This window comes from Heptranchias perlo, chromosome 14, assembly GCF_035084215.1.
Source record: "Heptranchias perlo isolate sHepPer1 chromosome 14, sHepPer1.hap1, whole genome shotgun sequence".
Lineage (NCBI taxonomy): Eukaryota > Metazoa > Chordata > Chondrichthyes > Hexanchiformes > Hexanchidae > Heptranchias > Heptranchias perlo.
Genome location: NC_090338.1, coordinates 9,887,880 through 9,902,777, shown reverse-complemented (window position 1 = coordinate 9,902,777; position 14,898 = coordinate 9,887,880). Strand labels below are relative to the sequence as shown.

Sequence of the window (14,898 nt, the reverse complement as noted above, 5' to 3'; positions counted from 1 at the left end):
ATTTTTGAAGTAACCTCAACGGTACCTTGCATTTTGACTGCTCCTTCCCTCCCGAGGTAATGTTAGTTTTACAGGAGGGCTTCAAGATGATCTCGGGTCTTTCCGTGGTCTGGTAAATGTTCTATTAGTGCAGCTGGCAAGGTTTGCTCAAGTATTGACCTAGGCCGTGACCACTGTAATTCTTTGCCCTTCCTTCACCACCCCAGCATCAGTATGAGGTTTCCAGCTAGCTCTATGCCTGAGGACTCTGGGATTGGCAGCTGCCCTTCTGATGCAAGGCATTGAACGCTTGTAAATAAAACAACAAGGGAAAAAAAAATAATTTGGATATTCACAACAGGTCCCTTAGCATCTGAAAAAAGAAAAGACAGGTTGATGTTAAAAACACAAACATTTATCACTAGCAGGTATTTTGTTAATTTATTCATTAGTGCTTCTTATGGAAGGTGGAGTAATTTTATTTCAACTTTCACTTCGCAGTATGGGATAAAAATGATGCTGGATTCCGAAGATGGCATTCTGCTGTTGGTGAAGGCTGTCGACCCTAATGCTCCAGCCATGATGATTGATGCTGTAAAGCTCTTGTCTGCTATTTGCATCCTGTCGCAACCTGAGAACCTGTAAGTGTATGATTCTTTAAAAGCAACATTTGTTGCACGTACTATGTTTGCATATTTAATAACAGAGAGTCACTGATACATGAACCATTGTATGTATCTTTGTGCAAAAGCACATACTTCTCTGTTCATAGTATCATCATAGTAGGTACAGCACAGGAGGAGGCCATTTGGTCCATCGTGCCTGTGCTGGCTCTTCGAAAGAGCTATCCAATTAGTCCCGTTGCCCCGCTCTTTCCCCATAGCCGTGGAAATGTTTTCCCTTCAAGTATTTATCCAATTCTGTTTTGAAAGTTACTATAGAACTTGCTTCCACCACCCTTTCAGGAAGTGCATTCCAGATCATAGCAACTTGCTGTGTAAAAAAATATTTCCTCGTGTCGCCTCTGGTTCTCTTGCTGATCACCTTAAATCTGTGTCCTCTGGATAGCGACTCGTCTGCCACTGGAAACAGTTTTTCCTTATTTACTCTATCAAAGCCCTTCAAGATTTTGAACACCTCTATCAAATCTCCCCATAACCTTTTCTGTCTAAGGAGTACGACCCCAGCTTCTCCAGTCTCTCCACATAACTGAAGTCCCTCACCCCTGGCACCATTCTAGTAAATCTCTCTGCACCCTCTCTAAAGCCTTGACATCCTTCCTAAAGTGTGGTGCCCAGAATTGAACACAATACTCCAGCTGAGGCCTAATCAGTGTTTTATTAAGGGTTAGCATAACTTCCTTGCTTTTGTACTCTTCTATTAATAAAGCCCAGGATCCCATATGCTTTTTTAACAGCCTTCTCAACTTGTCCTGCCACCTTTAAAGATTTGTGTATGTGCACCCCCAGGTGTCTCTGTTCCTGCACCCCCTTCAAAATTGTACCATTTCGTTTATATTGCCACTCCTTATTCTTCCTACCAAAATGCATCACTTCACACTTCTCTGCGTTAAATTTCATCTGCCATGTGTCTGCCCATTTCACCAGTCTGTCTATGTCCTCCTGAAGTCTATCTTACACATTGTTTATTACATTTCCAAGTTTCGTGTAATCTGCAAACTTTTGAAATTATATCCTCTATACCCAAGTCCAAGTCATTAATATATGTCAAAAAGATTAGTGGTCCTAATACTGACCCCTGGGGAACACCACTGTATACTTCCCTCCAGTCTGAAAAACAACCGTTCACTACGACTCTCTGCTTTCTGTCCCCTAGCCAATTTTGTATCCACGCTGCCATTGTCCCTTTAATTTTGCTAACAAGTCTATTATGTGGTACTTTATTAAATTACTTTTGAAAGTCCATATAAGCATCAACCACACTACCCTCATCAGCCCTCACCATTACTTCATCAAAGAACTCAATCAAGTTAGTCAAACACTATGTTCCTTTAACAAATCTGTGCTGACTTTCATTTATTAGCCCATATTTTTCCAAGTGCCAATTTATTTTGTCCCGGATTATTGTCGCTAAAAGTTTCCTCATCATTGACGTTAGGCTGACTGGCCTGGTTTATCCCTCTACCCTTTTTTGAACAGGGGTGTAACACTTGCAATCCTCCAGTCCTCTGGCCCCATCCCCATATCTAAGGAGGATTGGACGATTGTGGCCAGAGCGTCTGCAATTTTCACCCTTACTTCCCTCAGTAACGTAGGATGCAGTTGAACTGCCACTTCTGGTCATTTGCAGTTAACTTTCTGCAAGCTACCTCTTCAAGTTGATGTAAAATTGTAGAGTAAGGCTCAGTAACTGCAGGGTCACTTTTGGCTTTTGGAGGATTGACTGATGCAAGCTCAAATGGATCTTGGAAAGAGGAAACCAATGGCACAGGCATTGAACAGGGAAGATTGCCACAAATGGATTGTATAAAAGTCAGGGTTACTGAAAGAAATATCATAAGAAATAAATCACTGGTTAGGCTTTAGCTAGAGTATTGTGTCCAATTCTGGGTACCATGCTGTAGAAAAGATGTCAAGGGCTAGGTGAGGGTTTAGAGCAGATTTACTAGAATGCTACCAGGGATGAGGGACTTCAGTTATGTGGAGAGATTGGAGAAGCTGGGATTGTTCTCCTTAGAGCAGAAAAGGTTAAGGGGAGATTTAATAGAGGTGTTTAAAATTATGAGAGGTTTTAACAGTGTGGATATGGAGAAACTGTATCCACTAGCAGGAGGGTCGATAACCAGATGACACAGGTTTAAGATAATTGACAAAAAAGCCAGGGGGGTGATGAGAAGAAACTCTTTTATTCAGCGAAAGAACGGTGGAAGCAGATTCAGTACTAACTTTCAAAGGTAGCGGAACATTTGGATAAACATAATTTAATAGGACAAAGTCAGCATGGCTTTACGAAGGGGAAGTCATGTCTGACAAATTTGCTTGAGTTCTTTGAGGACATAACGTACAGGGTGGATAAAGGGGAACCAGTGGACGTAGTGTATTTAGACTTCCAGAAGGCATTCGACAAGGTGCCACATAAAAGATTATTGCTCAAGATAAAGAATCACTGGATTGGGGGTAATATTCTGACATGGGTGGAGGATTGGTTATCTAACAGGAAGCAGAGAGTTGGGATAGATGGTTCATTCTCGGACTGGCAACCAGTAGCCAGTGGTGTTCTGCAGGGGTCGGTGCCGGGCCCCCAACTCTTTACAATCTATATTAATGATTTGGAGGAGGGGACCGAGTGTAATATATCAAAGTTTGCAGATGATACAAAGATAGGAGGGAAAGTAGAGAGTGAGGAGGACATAAAAAATCTGCAGGGGGATATAGACAGGCTGGGTGAGTGGGCGGAGATTTGGTAGATGCAATACAATATTGGAAAATGTGAGGTTATGAACTTTGGCAGGAAAAATCAGAGAGCAAGTTATTGTCTTAATGGCGAGAAACTGGAAAGTACTGCAGTACAAAGGGATCTGGGGGTCCTAGTGCAAGAAAATCAAAAAGTTAGTATGCAGGCGCAGCAGGTGATCAAGAAGGCCAATGGAATGTTGGCTTTTATTGCTCGGGGGATAGAATATAAAAACAGGGAGGTATTGCTGCAGTTATATAAGGTATTGGTGAGACCGCACCTGGAATACTGCATACAGTTTTGGTGTCCATACTTAAGAAAAGACATACTTGCTCTCGAGGCAGTACAAAGAAGGTTCACTCGGTTAATCCCGGGGATGAGGGGGCGGAAATATGAGGAGAGGTTGAGTAGATTGGGACTCTACTCATTGGAGTTCAGAAGAATGAGAGGCGATCTTATTGAAACATATAAGATTGTGAAGGGGCTTGATCGGGTGGATGCGGTAAGGATGTTCCCAAGGATGGGTGAAACTAGAACTAGGGGGCATAATCTTAGAATAAGGGGCTGCTCTTTCAAAACTGAGATGAGGAGAAACTTCTTCACTCAGAGGGTAGTAGGTCTGTGGAATTTGCTGCCCCAGGAAGCTGTGGAAGCTACATCATTAAATAAATTTAAAACAGAAATAGACAGTTTCCTAGAAGTAAAGGGAATTAGGGGTTACGGGGAGCGGGCATGAAATTGGACATGAATTTAGATTTGAGGTTAGGATCAGATCAGCCATGATCTTATTGAATGGCTGAGCAGGCTCGAGGGGCCGATTGGCGTACTCCTGCTCCTATTTCTTATGTTCTTATGTTCTTAAAAGGTAATTGGATATATACTTAAAAAGGAAACGTTTGCAGGGCTATGGAGAAAGAGCAGGGGAGTGGGACTAATTGGTAGCTCTTTCAGAGTGCCAGCACAGGCATGATGGACCAAATGGCCTCCTGTGCTTTGATTTTATGATTCTAAGTAAGGAATATACTTTCCTTTGTTCGCTAATATTATTGCGAGCACAAATCAGGTTGTCCGTCTTGTACTCTCGCTGCCTTTTTTGCTAACGCTAATGAATGGAGGAAAATATACTCCTAAAAGGCCATTAGCAAAATGGAACATAAATAGTGGCAAGGGAGAGCCAAAGGATTTTTTTTTGTTTAGCTATTAACAAAGATTGTTGATGAATTGTGGATGTAGTTATTTTTAGCTCTAGTCTTTAATGCTTTTAGATAATTGAATTACGAGTTATAAAAAAAATAGCAAATTAAATGTATTGAAGGCATCTGGACCAGACATTATACACTCTAGAGCCATCAAGAAAATAAGAGGGGAACTGGGTGAGGTTCAGAGGAATATTTTTTGAAATTTTATATAAAGAGCTATAACTGAGTAGTGAGCAATAGCAAATGTTATCTTGACATTCAAAAATAGATGAACCTGGAAATTATAGTCCCGTTAGTCTAACAAGCACTTGATCATTTTATCGGATACCATCTATCCATGATCATCTAAAGATCACAGGTGCCATGGATTCATGCCTCACAAATCTAATGGAATTCTTTAAGACGGTAACTATCTGCTTGGATTTGCAAAAAAATACTGGATGTTAGGTTAGAAGTGAATGACACATCAGTCAATTCAATTGGAAAATAGTACATCCATTGAAATCCAGCAGTAGCACAAATGATTAATATCGATCAGTATAGTTGATTGTCGATGTATACTGTATGGCTGAGTAGCATTGCTCGCCTGTTCAAGTTGGAGGTTCCAGTGACACAATGCACATAATTGCTCGAGTTTTTCTCTTGATTTACAATATGTACAGAAGACTTACAGAATTGGAGCATTGCAGCACCAACGCACTCTGTATATCACAGTTTGCAGTACAGATAACTCGTACGCCTTAGGTCGGCTAACATGTCATAATGATTATTAAGGCTAAATGTCGTAGAGACCACACCTGGTCCACTCTGTATTTAGTCTGAACGATGGTACTGTAATGTAGCTTAACAGCTCTGATGTTTGATTTGGAGATACAGGATTACACACATACCTTGCAATGTTTCACTCCAATAGCTTGTAAAATTGGACATCTTAATTCTTTTAACACAATAGGAGTTCAGCATATTGGGAGTTTTGGGTCAGCATTGACTCTAACACAGGAGCTGTCATCTGTTCTTTGTGATTGGTTCAGTAGGATCTTTTCCGTGGACAGCATTACTGCATTCAGTTCTGGGCACCGCATCTCAGGGAGGATACATTGGCCTTGGGGGTGCAGCACAGATTCAACAGAATGATACTGGGGCTAAATGGGTTAAATTATGAGGACAGGTTGCATAGACTAGGCTTGTACTCACTTGCTGTAGAGATGCCGGTGATGGACTGGGGTTGACAATTGTAAACAATTTTACAACACCAAGTTATAGTCCAACAATTTTATTTGAAATTCACAAGCTTTCGGAGGCTTCCTCCTTCCTCAGGTGAATGTGGAAATGAAATCCTCGAACCTTTCGCATTTATAAATCACAGAACAATGCCTGGTGATTACAGGTAGTCTTTCCAACTGCCCGTTGCCAAGGCAATCACAGTGTGCAGACAGAGAGGTGTTACCTACAGGGCCACCGAATATACAAACAACCAAAAAAAAACAGAGAGAGAGAGAGAGGCAGAAACATCCGGAAGGAAGAGAAAGACAGCAAATGACCCGTTATATTAAAAACAGATAACTTTTGTTCGCTGGTGGGGTTACGTGTAGCGTGACATGAACCCAAGATCCTGGTTGAGGCCGTCCTCATGGGTGCAGAACTTGGCTGTCAATTTCTGCTCGATGATTTTGTGTTGTCGTGTGTCTCAAAGGCCGCCTTGGAGAATGCTTACCCGAAGGTCGGTGGCTGAACGTCCTTGACTGCTGAAGTGTTCCCCAACTGGGAGGGAACCCTCCTGTCTGGCGATTGTTGCGTGGTGTGCGTTCATCCGTTGATGAAGGATGAACGGACACCGCGCAACAATCGCCAGACAGGAGGGTTCCCTCCCAGTCGGGGAACACTTCAGCAGTCAAGGACATTCAGCCACCGACCTTCGGGTAAGCATTCTCCAAGGCGGCCTTCGAGACACACGACAACGCAAAATCGTCGAGCAGAAATTGATAGCTAAGTTCCGCACCCATGAGGACGGCCTCAACCAGGATCTTGGGTTCATGTCACGCTACACGTAACCCCACCAACGAACAAAAGTTATCTATTTTTAATATAACGGGTCATTTGCTGTCTTTCTCTTCCTTCCGGATGTTTCTATGTTTCTGCCTCTTTTTTTTGGTTGTTTGTATATTTGATGGCCCTGTTGGTAACACCTCTCTGTCTGCACACTGTGATTGCCTTGGCAACGGGCAGTTGGAAAGACTATCTGTAATCACCAGGCATTGTTCTGTGATTTATAAATGCGAAAGGTTCGAGGATTTCATTTCCACGTTCACCTGAGGAAGGAGGAAGCCTCCGAAAGCTTGTGAATTTCAAATAAAATTGTTGGACTATAACTTGGTGTTGTAAAATTGTTTACAATTGTACTCACTTGAGTATAGAAGATTAAGGGGTGATCTAATTGAAGAGTTTAAGATGATTAAAGGATTTGATAGGGTAGATAGAGAGAAACTCTTTCCTCTGATCGGGGAGTCCAGAACAAGGGGCATAACCTTAAATTTAGAGCTAGGCCGTTCAGGGGTGATGTCAGGAAGCACTTCTTCACACAAAGGGTAGTGGAAATCTGGAACACTCTCCCTCAAAAAGCTAGGTCAATTGAAAATTTAAAAACTGACATTGATAGATTTTTATTAGGCAAGGATATTAAAGATTACAGAACCAAGGCGGGTAGATGGCGTTAAGATACAGATTAGCCATGATCTACTTGAATGGCGGAACAGGCTTGAGGGGCTGAATGGCCTACTTTCGTTCCTATGTTCCTACAACATCTCATTCAAAGGACGGCATTTCCTATAGCTGTCGTCCGTTGCAGCCAAGTCTCCACACCTCCTCCCAGGATGAGGTTTAAACCCTCAAAGTGCTGCTAATATTTGCACATGCGTAACTCAATTATTTTTTTTATATATATATTAAATTACAATTTTGTGAAGGGGTTTTGCTTACAATAAGATATGTAATAAGATATGAATGTTAAAAAGGGAGTTGAAATTAGAAAGGTTAGCTGTACGTTGTGAAGTGATTATTGGAAATGTGGAATTATTAGCGGCTGCTTAACACAGGTTTCTGTTAACACTCTTCCTTTCCAGACATGAAAAAGTACTGGAAGCACTGACGGAGAGAGCAGAGCAGAAGGATAGTGAAAGGTTCAAACCACTGTTGGATGGATTGAAGATCGAACAGAGCATACCACTGAAGGTAAGTCATACTTCTGAAAAGACAAATGGGGGAAAAACACAGTCCATTTAAAAAAAAAAATTGGTTTCATGTTTGATTTATGTTGCTGTTCTAAATTTGCTTTTGATGGAAGGTTAGTACCTCTTTTATTGGTGCTGTTATACTTTGAGTGTACCCTCTATTCTTTTCGGAATTAGGTGTGTGCACATGCGTCGTGGTGGTAATGGAGCTGCTTTTTTTTTTAGTGCTGCTCTCCTTTTTAAATATGGTGTTATGTATGAAATATATGGATCTGCTAGATGCAGGCTAAAAACCTGGCACTATGACTTAAGTAAGTTGCTGCTGTTCCTCGGCTGGACCTCTTTGGTGGAACATCTCACACCAGTGAAGTCTCTCTCTACAGCGTATGAGTGGGGGAAGGGGGCGAAGGGTGAGAGCGCCAAAACAATGATTTAATTTGGATTTTCCCCTTAGTACTTACACCTGCTGTTGACCGAACTCGGAGCCTCATTACGGGACATGGGTTTAGGAGGTGTTTTCAAGCCTGTTACTCTTCCAGCTGAGGGACTGCATTTTTAAGGAAGGAAGTCCCTGAAATCACCACTTGTGCCTGCACAAAGGGACTTGGTAGACCTTTCTAGTCCCATACCAACATGGTTGTATCTTAACTGCCTCTGGTCTCTGATAAGCCACTCAGTTGTATCAAACCGCTACAAATAATGGACTGCAGCGGTTCTAGAAGAACATCTGCAACCATCAACTCAGGGCAGCTAGGGGATGGACAATAAATGCTGGCCCTGCCTGCGATGCCCACATGTATGAGAACAAATTATTTTTTTAAAGTGTCACTTCGCGGAGAATGACAGAGTCTGGAACAACTGGTTTCCTCATAGTTTTGCAATATTTATTTTTGGTTTTGCCTTTTCCTACGTCCTCTCCCTCCTTTCCTGATTTTTTTTTTCCTGGAGTTTGATCCCCTGAACACTGGCAGCCCCTCCAGTACCTTGCCCAAATGGCCGTTTTCATAAGTGAGCCTTGACAGTGAGTATAGGCAGACCATGGGGTGGATCAAGGCTGACCTGGCTTGACTGCCTCCTATGCCTCTTTTCCAAAAGGGGCCAAAAGGGTTAAATCATGAGGGCAGGTTGCATAGACTAGGCTTGTCTTTCCTTGAGTGCAGAAGATTATGGGGTGAACTAATTGAGGTGTATAAGATGATTGAAGGAGGTAAAAGGGAGATTGGAAGAAACTATTTCCTCTGTTGAGAGAGTCCAGAACAAGGGAGCATAACCTTAAAATTAGAGCCAGGCCATCCAGGGGGGATGTCAGGAAGCACTTCTTCACAAAGAGGGTAGTGGAAATCAAGAACTCTCTTCCCCCCCAAAAAAGCTGTTGAGGTTGGGGGTCAGTTGAAAATTTCAAAACTGAGATTGGTAGATTTTTGTTAGGCAAGGATATTAAGGGTTACGGAACCAAGGCTGGTAAATGGAGTTTAGATACAGATCAGCCATAATCTAATTGAATGGTGGAACAGGCTCGAGGGGCTGAATGGCCTTCTCCTGTTCCTTTGTTCCTCAGAACATTCAGGTGCAGGAACCTCGACTGATTCTTTTCTTCTCTGGGCCACCAACCGTTGCTCTGGCTGAGAACAGCTGACTCGGCACGGATCAGCCTGGGGATCCTTCCTCAACAATCATGCTGTTTCTTCAAATTATCTCTGCTGTTTATGTTTCTTTTGTAATAATGATTGGATTTCAGTAACGAGGCACCAACGATACAATTTTCTTTTAACTGCTCTGGAATTCTTTTTTTTGGGTCAGGTGGCATGCATGCAGTTTATTAATGCCCTCATCATTCCCGCTGACGAACTTGACTTCAGAATTCACTTGCGGAGCGAATTCATGCGTTCAGGTCTCAATCAAGTCTTACCGGTGAGCGCTCTCGTTATCCTCTGGGTTTTCGGCCTCTTATGAAATTTTAAATGAACGATGTACGTACAAACTTGCAACAATTTAAAATGGGTAGATGACTTGTAAGGAAAATAAAAATCGGACGCCAAAGCCACAGAAGGAGCCATTAGGCGAGTTGATCAAAAACTTAGTCACTGAGGTAGGTTTTAAGGAGGGTGTTAAAGGAGGAGAGGGAGGTGGAGAAATGTTGTGGTTCCGGTAGGAAATTCCAGAGCATGTGGCCCAAGTGGCTGAAGGTAATGCTATCAGTGGTAGGGCAAAGGGAGGGGGGCCGTCAGAGCCAGAAGAACGAAGAGCTTGGGGGTTGGGGGGGGTGCAGCGGGGAAACGTAATGCTGAGGAAGGTTACAGAGATGGGGATGGATGAGGCTATGGTGAGATTTGAACACACGAATGGGAATTTTAAATATGAGGTGTTGGGGAACTAAGAGCCAGTGTAGGTCAGCAAGCACAGGGATGATAGGCGAATGGAACTAGTTACGGAATGGGACACAGGCAGCAGAGTTTTGGATGAGCTGAGGTTTATGGAGGGTGAAGGATGGGAGGCCTGTTAAGAGAGCATTGGAAGTGACAAAAGCACAAATGAGGGTTTCGACGGCAGAATGGCTGAGGTAGGGGCGGAGGTGGACAATGTTATTGGGGTGGAAGTATTTGGTCTTTGTGATGGAGAGTATAAGGGGTCGAAGGCTCACTTTGTGGCCTTAATAGGCTTCTGAGGTTGCAAACGGTTTGGTTCTGCCTGGGACAGTGGCCGTGAATGGTTGTGGGGGAGGGGGGGCGGATGGAATGGGTGGCGAGGGAACGGAGTTTGTGGCAGGGGCTGAAAATAACGGCTTCGGTCTTTCCAATATTTAACTGCGGGGAAATCGTGGTGATCCAAGATTGCGTGGTGGACAAGCAATCTGACAGCACAGAGGCAGTGAAGGGGTCACGGGAGGTGGGGAAGAAGTTAAGCTCGGTATCATCAGCGTACACGTGAAAGCTGACCCCATATGAAGTCTCCTTTCTCATATCGTCTTTAAAAACTTTTAATAAAAAAACTTGCCTCCTTACAGGGACCTTGACCCAAACATTCATATTAAGTTTATAAGTTTTTTTTTAAGTCCACACATTTTAGTACTCTAGGACATAAAGTGTTCAAACTTCAGAAGTATTCACAAGCACGTAGAGGAATCTGTAATATTGTCTCACTTACTATTTTTTTTTAGGAATTGAGAAAGATTGAAACAGAAGAGCTTAATGTGCAGCTGAATGTTTTTGATGAGCACGGGGAGGAAGATTCAGATGATTTGAAAAACCGGCTGGATGATATTCGGATAGAAATGGAATATCCTTCTCAATGGCGCTTGGTGGCGCCGGGTAGCTGTGTGGCTGTGCGTGTTTCACAAAGTTAGCTTTAGTTTTTCAAGAAAACTGTAACCGTGGCAACAGACGAGGTGTTGAAGCTTCCCTCTTTACGCAGAGATGAACAGTTAAATTTGCCCAAACTTTGAGTACGGTGATCAGGCTGGGCAGTCACCTGGTTTTATTTGGTTCTAGCGGAATTTGTTGAACTTCGAATCCTGCTTCCCAAAAACCAAATTGTTTTGAAATAAAACTTTATATCAGAATAAGGTCACTCAGTTACTCCCATGTGTTTCCGGTCCAGTCCCGCTCTCCTATCCTCTCGGGGTGCTATAAGTACCCTGTACCTTTTCTAAACATGGCCTGATTTGCCTGGTGTAGATACTGTTGTATTTTACCCCCGCGGTGCTCTCTAGTGCCACTCTCCTTGCCCTGACCCCACAGAATGGTCTGCACAATACGGGTAATTGGAACAATCTGCTTTGTATTCTTGCCTGTGCCACTGCATGTATCTGTTTGAATCTGGGTACCTAGTGACATAAGAAATGCCTGCCTCGGGACGTTTTACTACATTAGAGGTGTTGTATAAATGCAAGTTGTTGTTGCTCCCTCGTTAGTGGACCATTACTGCCTCGAAGGAATGGGAGCGATGCGGGAGGTGCTGGCAGTATAAACTTTGGTAAGTAGTATACGTGCACATTCGAATGCCATCGATTTTGAGACTGAACAAAGCACTCTAATGGGATGTGCTGCAAAAATCTAATTAGTGTTAGGTGATGATGGCAATCAGGCCTGGTGTGTGGTATATAGGTCTCCAAGGTAGCTTTAATCATTGGCTGTGTTTTTCCTCTAGCTTTCCATCATGGGATTCGCCACATTAAAAGCCCATTTGTTACTTAAACTATAAGGGTTAATGAACTGATCGAAAGTTACCACTATACTGTTATGCAATAGTTTTATGTGAATTTTAGTTTGAGTTTGGGTGTGAGGACTGTAGTCCACCCCGTGGAAATAAAATTGTTTATAGATTCCTTCCTGTTGAGCTAATTTACAATATGCAAACTGTGGAAGGTTTGCAGCATTGTGTCAAAAACTGAAAGTGACTTCTCATCACCCTTGGGTTAGAAATTTCCTGTCTTGCATTTTGAAGGGAAAATTCTAACCTTGGTTTCTTTTGCAAATGGGCTTCCTGGCAACTGTGTTTCTGTCAGTGAGTTGTCCAAACATTGCGTCACTTGGGAGCTGATGTAGCTTCAGCAGATAAACAAAATTCAACGGGCTTCCTTTATTTAGGCGTACTCTGTGATTGTTGTTTTTTTTTGCATCCCCTCTTTTTAACTGTCAACAAGTTGAGTGTTTCCTTCTGTCTCAGAACACATGTGTAAGGACTTTTCACTGCCGATCTTAGCCCAATGTTGTTTTAGATGTTTTTCACTTTATTTTCGGCATCAAAACTAGGAGAAAATCGAGGTGAGGGGAGGGGGTGAATTCAAGCTCAAAAAACAGGGTAAATTCAGAGAAAACCTGTTTATTTTGAACATCATGAAAACCTCAAGAAAACAAGCGAGGGACTAACAAGGCACAATTAAGTTAAATGGCAACCCACAATTATTTATACATTTATGGGTTTCATTTGCAGTTACGCCAGGTCTGGCAAGTATATTCTCTCAGCACTTGTGTTAAACTATGTAGTAACAAGTACAGAGGAGATAGAATCATACAGCACACAAGGAGACAATTCGCCCCATTGTGCCTGTGCTGGCTCCTTGAAAGAGCTATCCAATTTAGTCCCACTCCCCCTGCTCTTTCCCCACAGCCTTGCAAATTTTTAAGTTTTTATCCAACACCCTTTTGGAAGTTACTATTGAATCTGCTTCCACCACTCTTTCAGGCAGTGCATTCCAGATCGTAACAACTCGCTGCATAAAACAATTTATGCATATTGCCCCTCTTTTTTTTGCCAATTACCTTAAATCTGTGTCCCCTGGTTATCGACCCTCCTGCCAGTGGAAACAGTTTCTCCCTATGTTTCCATGAAGGAATAAACCTAAGTATTCACAATTTTTCAGGCTTTGGTATCTGATTCGGAACATATAAAGTGGGATTTCTTGAAGTTATATATACGCTGATACCAAACCGGGAGGTGGAGGAGATTGGCTGCAAATAATAGAACCGATAGATGAAATACAGAGCGATCCAGATCGATCGTGGGGAATTAGCCGGCAAGTGACGGCTGTTGTTTAATTTGGACAAATGCAAGCTCATGAGACAGAAGAGAAAGGGGAGTAACCAGTGGGAATACGAGATGGGCAGTAGGACACAACACTGGAGAGGAATCGCTGATGCTATTTGCGCAGTGTAAGACAGCAGTAAACCCGATCTTGGGGCGATAGTAAGCAGAGTGCAAGGCCAAGTGGTAATGGTCGGCTTGTATAGAATGCTGGTTTGGTTCCACTACTGGTACCCTACTCCAACGGAGACAATCTGGCTTTGGAAATAGGTACAGAAGAGCGCAATTGAATTACTGCTGGTTATTAGTTATGTGAGCTACAAGGGAAGACTAAGATAGCTGGGGATATTTACACTGGAGAAAAGAAATTTCAGGGTGACATTCTCAAAGTTCAAGATTCTAAGAGATAACTATAAAACTGAACCTTGATAAACTGCTGGACATAACCACAAACTCTAAACTCCAACATGGACTTGAACTCAAAAGAGGGAAAATGAGCAGGCTTTAAAAACTTAACACAAAATGCCCAGACCCTGACCTTAACACAGAGGCGGGTAATGTCAGCAAATTCAAGTGGAAGCTAATTTTTTTTTTGAGAAAAGAAACAGTAGAAGTTTATAGTGCAGAAGGAGGAAATTCACCCCATGATGTCTGAGCCTGCTCTTTGCTAGAACAATACAAAACTAATATCACAGAGATACGGTGTGTTTTTTTTAAAACTTTTGAGATTGACCAGGTGAACTGCAAATGTCTTTATAGGTCCTGTACATCTTTGTTTTATGAGCAATTTTTGCAGATTTTAATTTTTTTACTTATAGTACATTAGTGTGTCTGAGTATATAGTATTAGTCTTTTAAAGGATTCTCCATTCAAACCACTTCTTATGCAGTGGTGGTTTTATTTTTGCCTGATCACTTTGTATTTCTATTTTTGTTATATCCTTAAGGGTTGCAGTGAATGGAATGTGACCCAGTGTCTCCAGAATTGGAAGTAAATTGATTTTAGTGTTGTCTGCGGTTTTGCTCCAGTTTCAAGTAGACACAGAACAAATCTGTCCTATAAATTATGCGCAGTTCAAACAAAATGCCTAGTGTGTGAATGGGGCCTGAATATAGTACTGTATGTGGCTTTCAAATTTCATTGCCTTTGTCCATTAACAAAAAACAGCTAAAGTTTTCAGTTCCATCAACCAGTGTATTACTGGTTGCTATTATGGGCCCATACCACATGGGGGCAGCAAAACTACAGCAATAGGAAGGTCCCCCCTCCAACCCCAGTAACTTCCATGAGTTTGTGCTAAAAACATCTGGTTCGGATCTCCATTCACTGTTAGGGGCCACGTTGTGGTGAAAACAGACCTTCAAATCATAAACGCAGTGGCGCCTGCACAAAATGGATACGTATCTCATCCGTGGAATGTCCTTGTCTGAGCTGCTAGCATTCAGCCGTAACTGAAGCATTGATCCTGCCGTAAGCCTTCAGCTGCGTCAGTCCACAATTTACTTGATGCTAAGCATCATCGGCCTGAATCTCTCAAAATAGATTTGGGGTGGCAA

General features: G+C 42.4%; 1 protein-coding gene across 1 annotated transcript in view; it reads left to right on the top strand.

The window, feature by feature from the left end:
* The window catches only part of LOC137332311 (protein diaphanous homolog 1-like), a 347,604-nt gene that overhangs the window by 83,830 nt on the left and 248,876 nt on the right, over positions 1-14,898 (top strand). The window contains exons 8-11 of the mRNA XM_067996041.1: positions 481-620; positions 7,712-7,820; positions 9,620-9,730; positions 10,977-11,095. Coding sequence (XP_067852142.1) covers positions 481-620; positions 7,712-7,820; positions 9,620-9,730; positions 10,977-11,095 — 479 coding nt within the window. The remainder of the gene's footprint in view (positions 1-480; positions 621-7,711; positions 7,821-9,619; positions 9,731-10,976; positions 11,096-14,898) is intronic.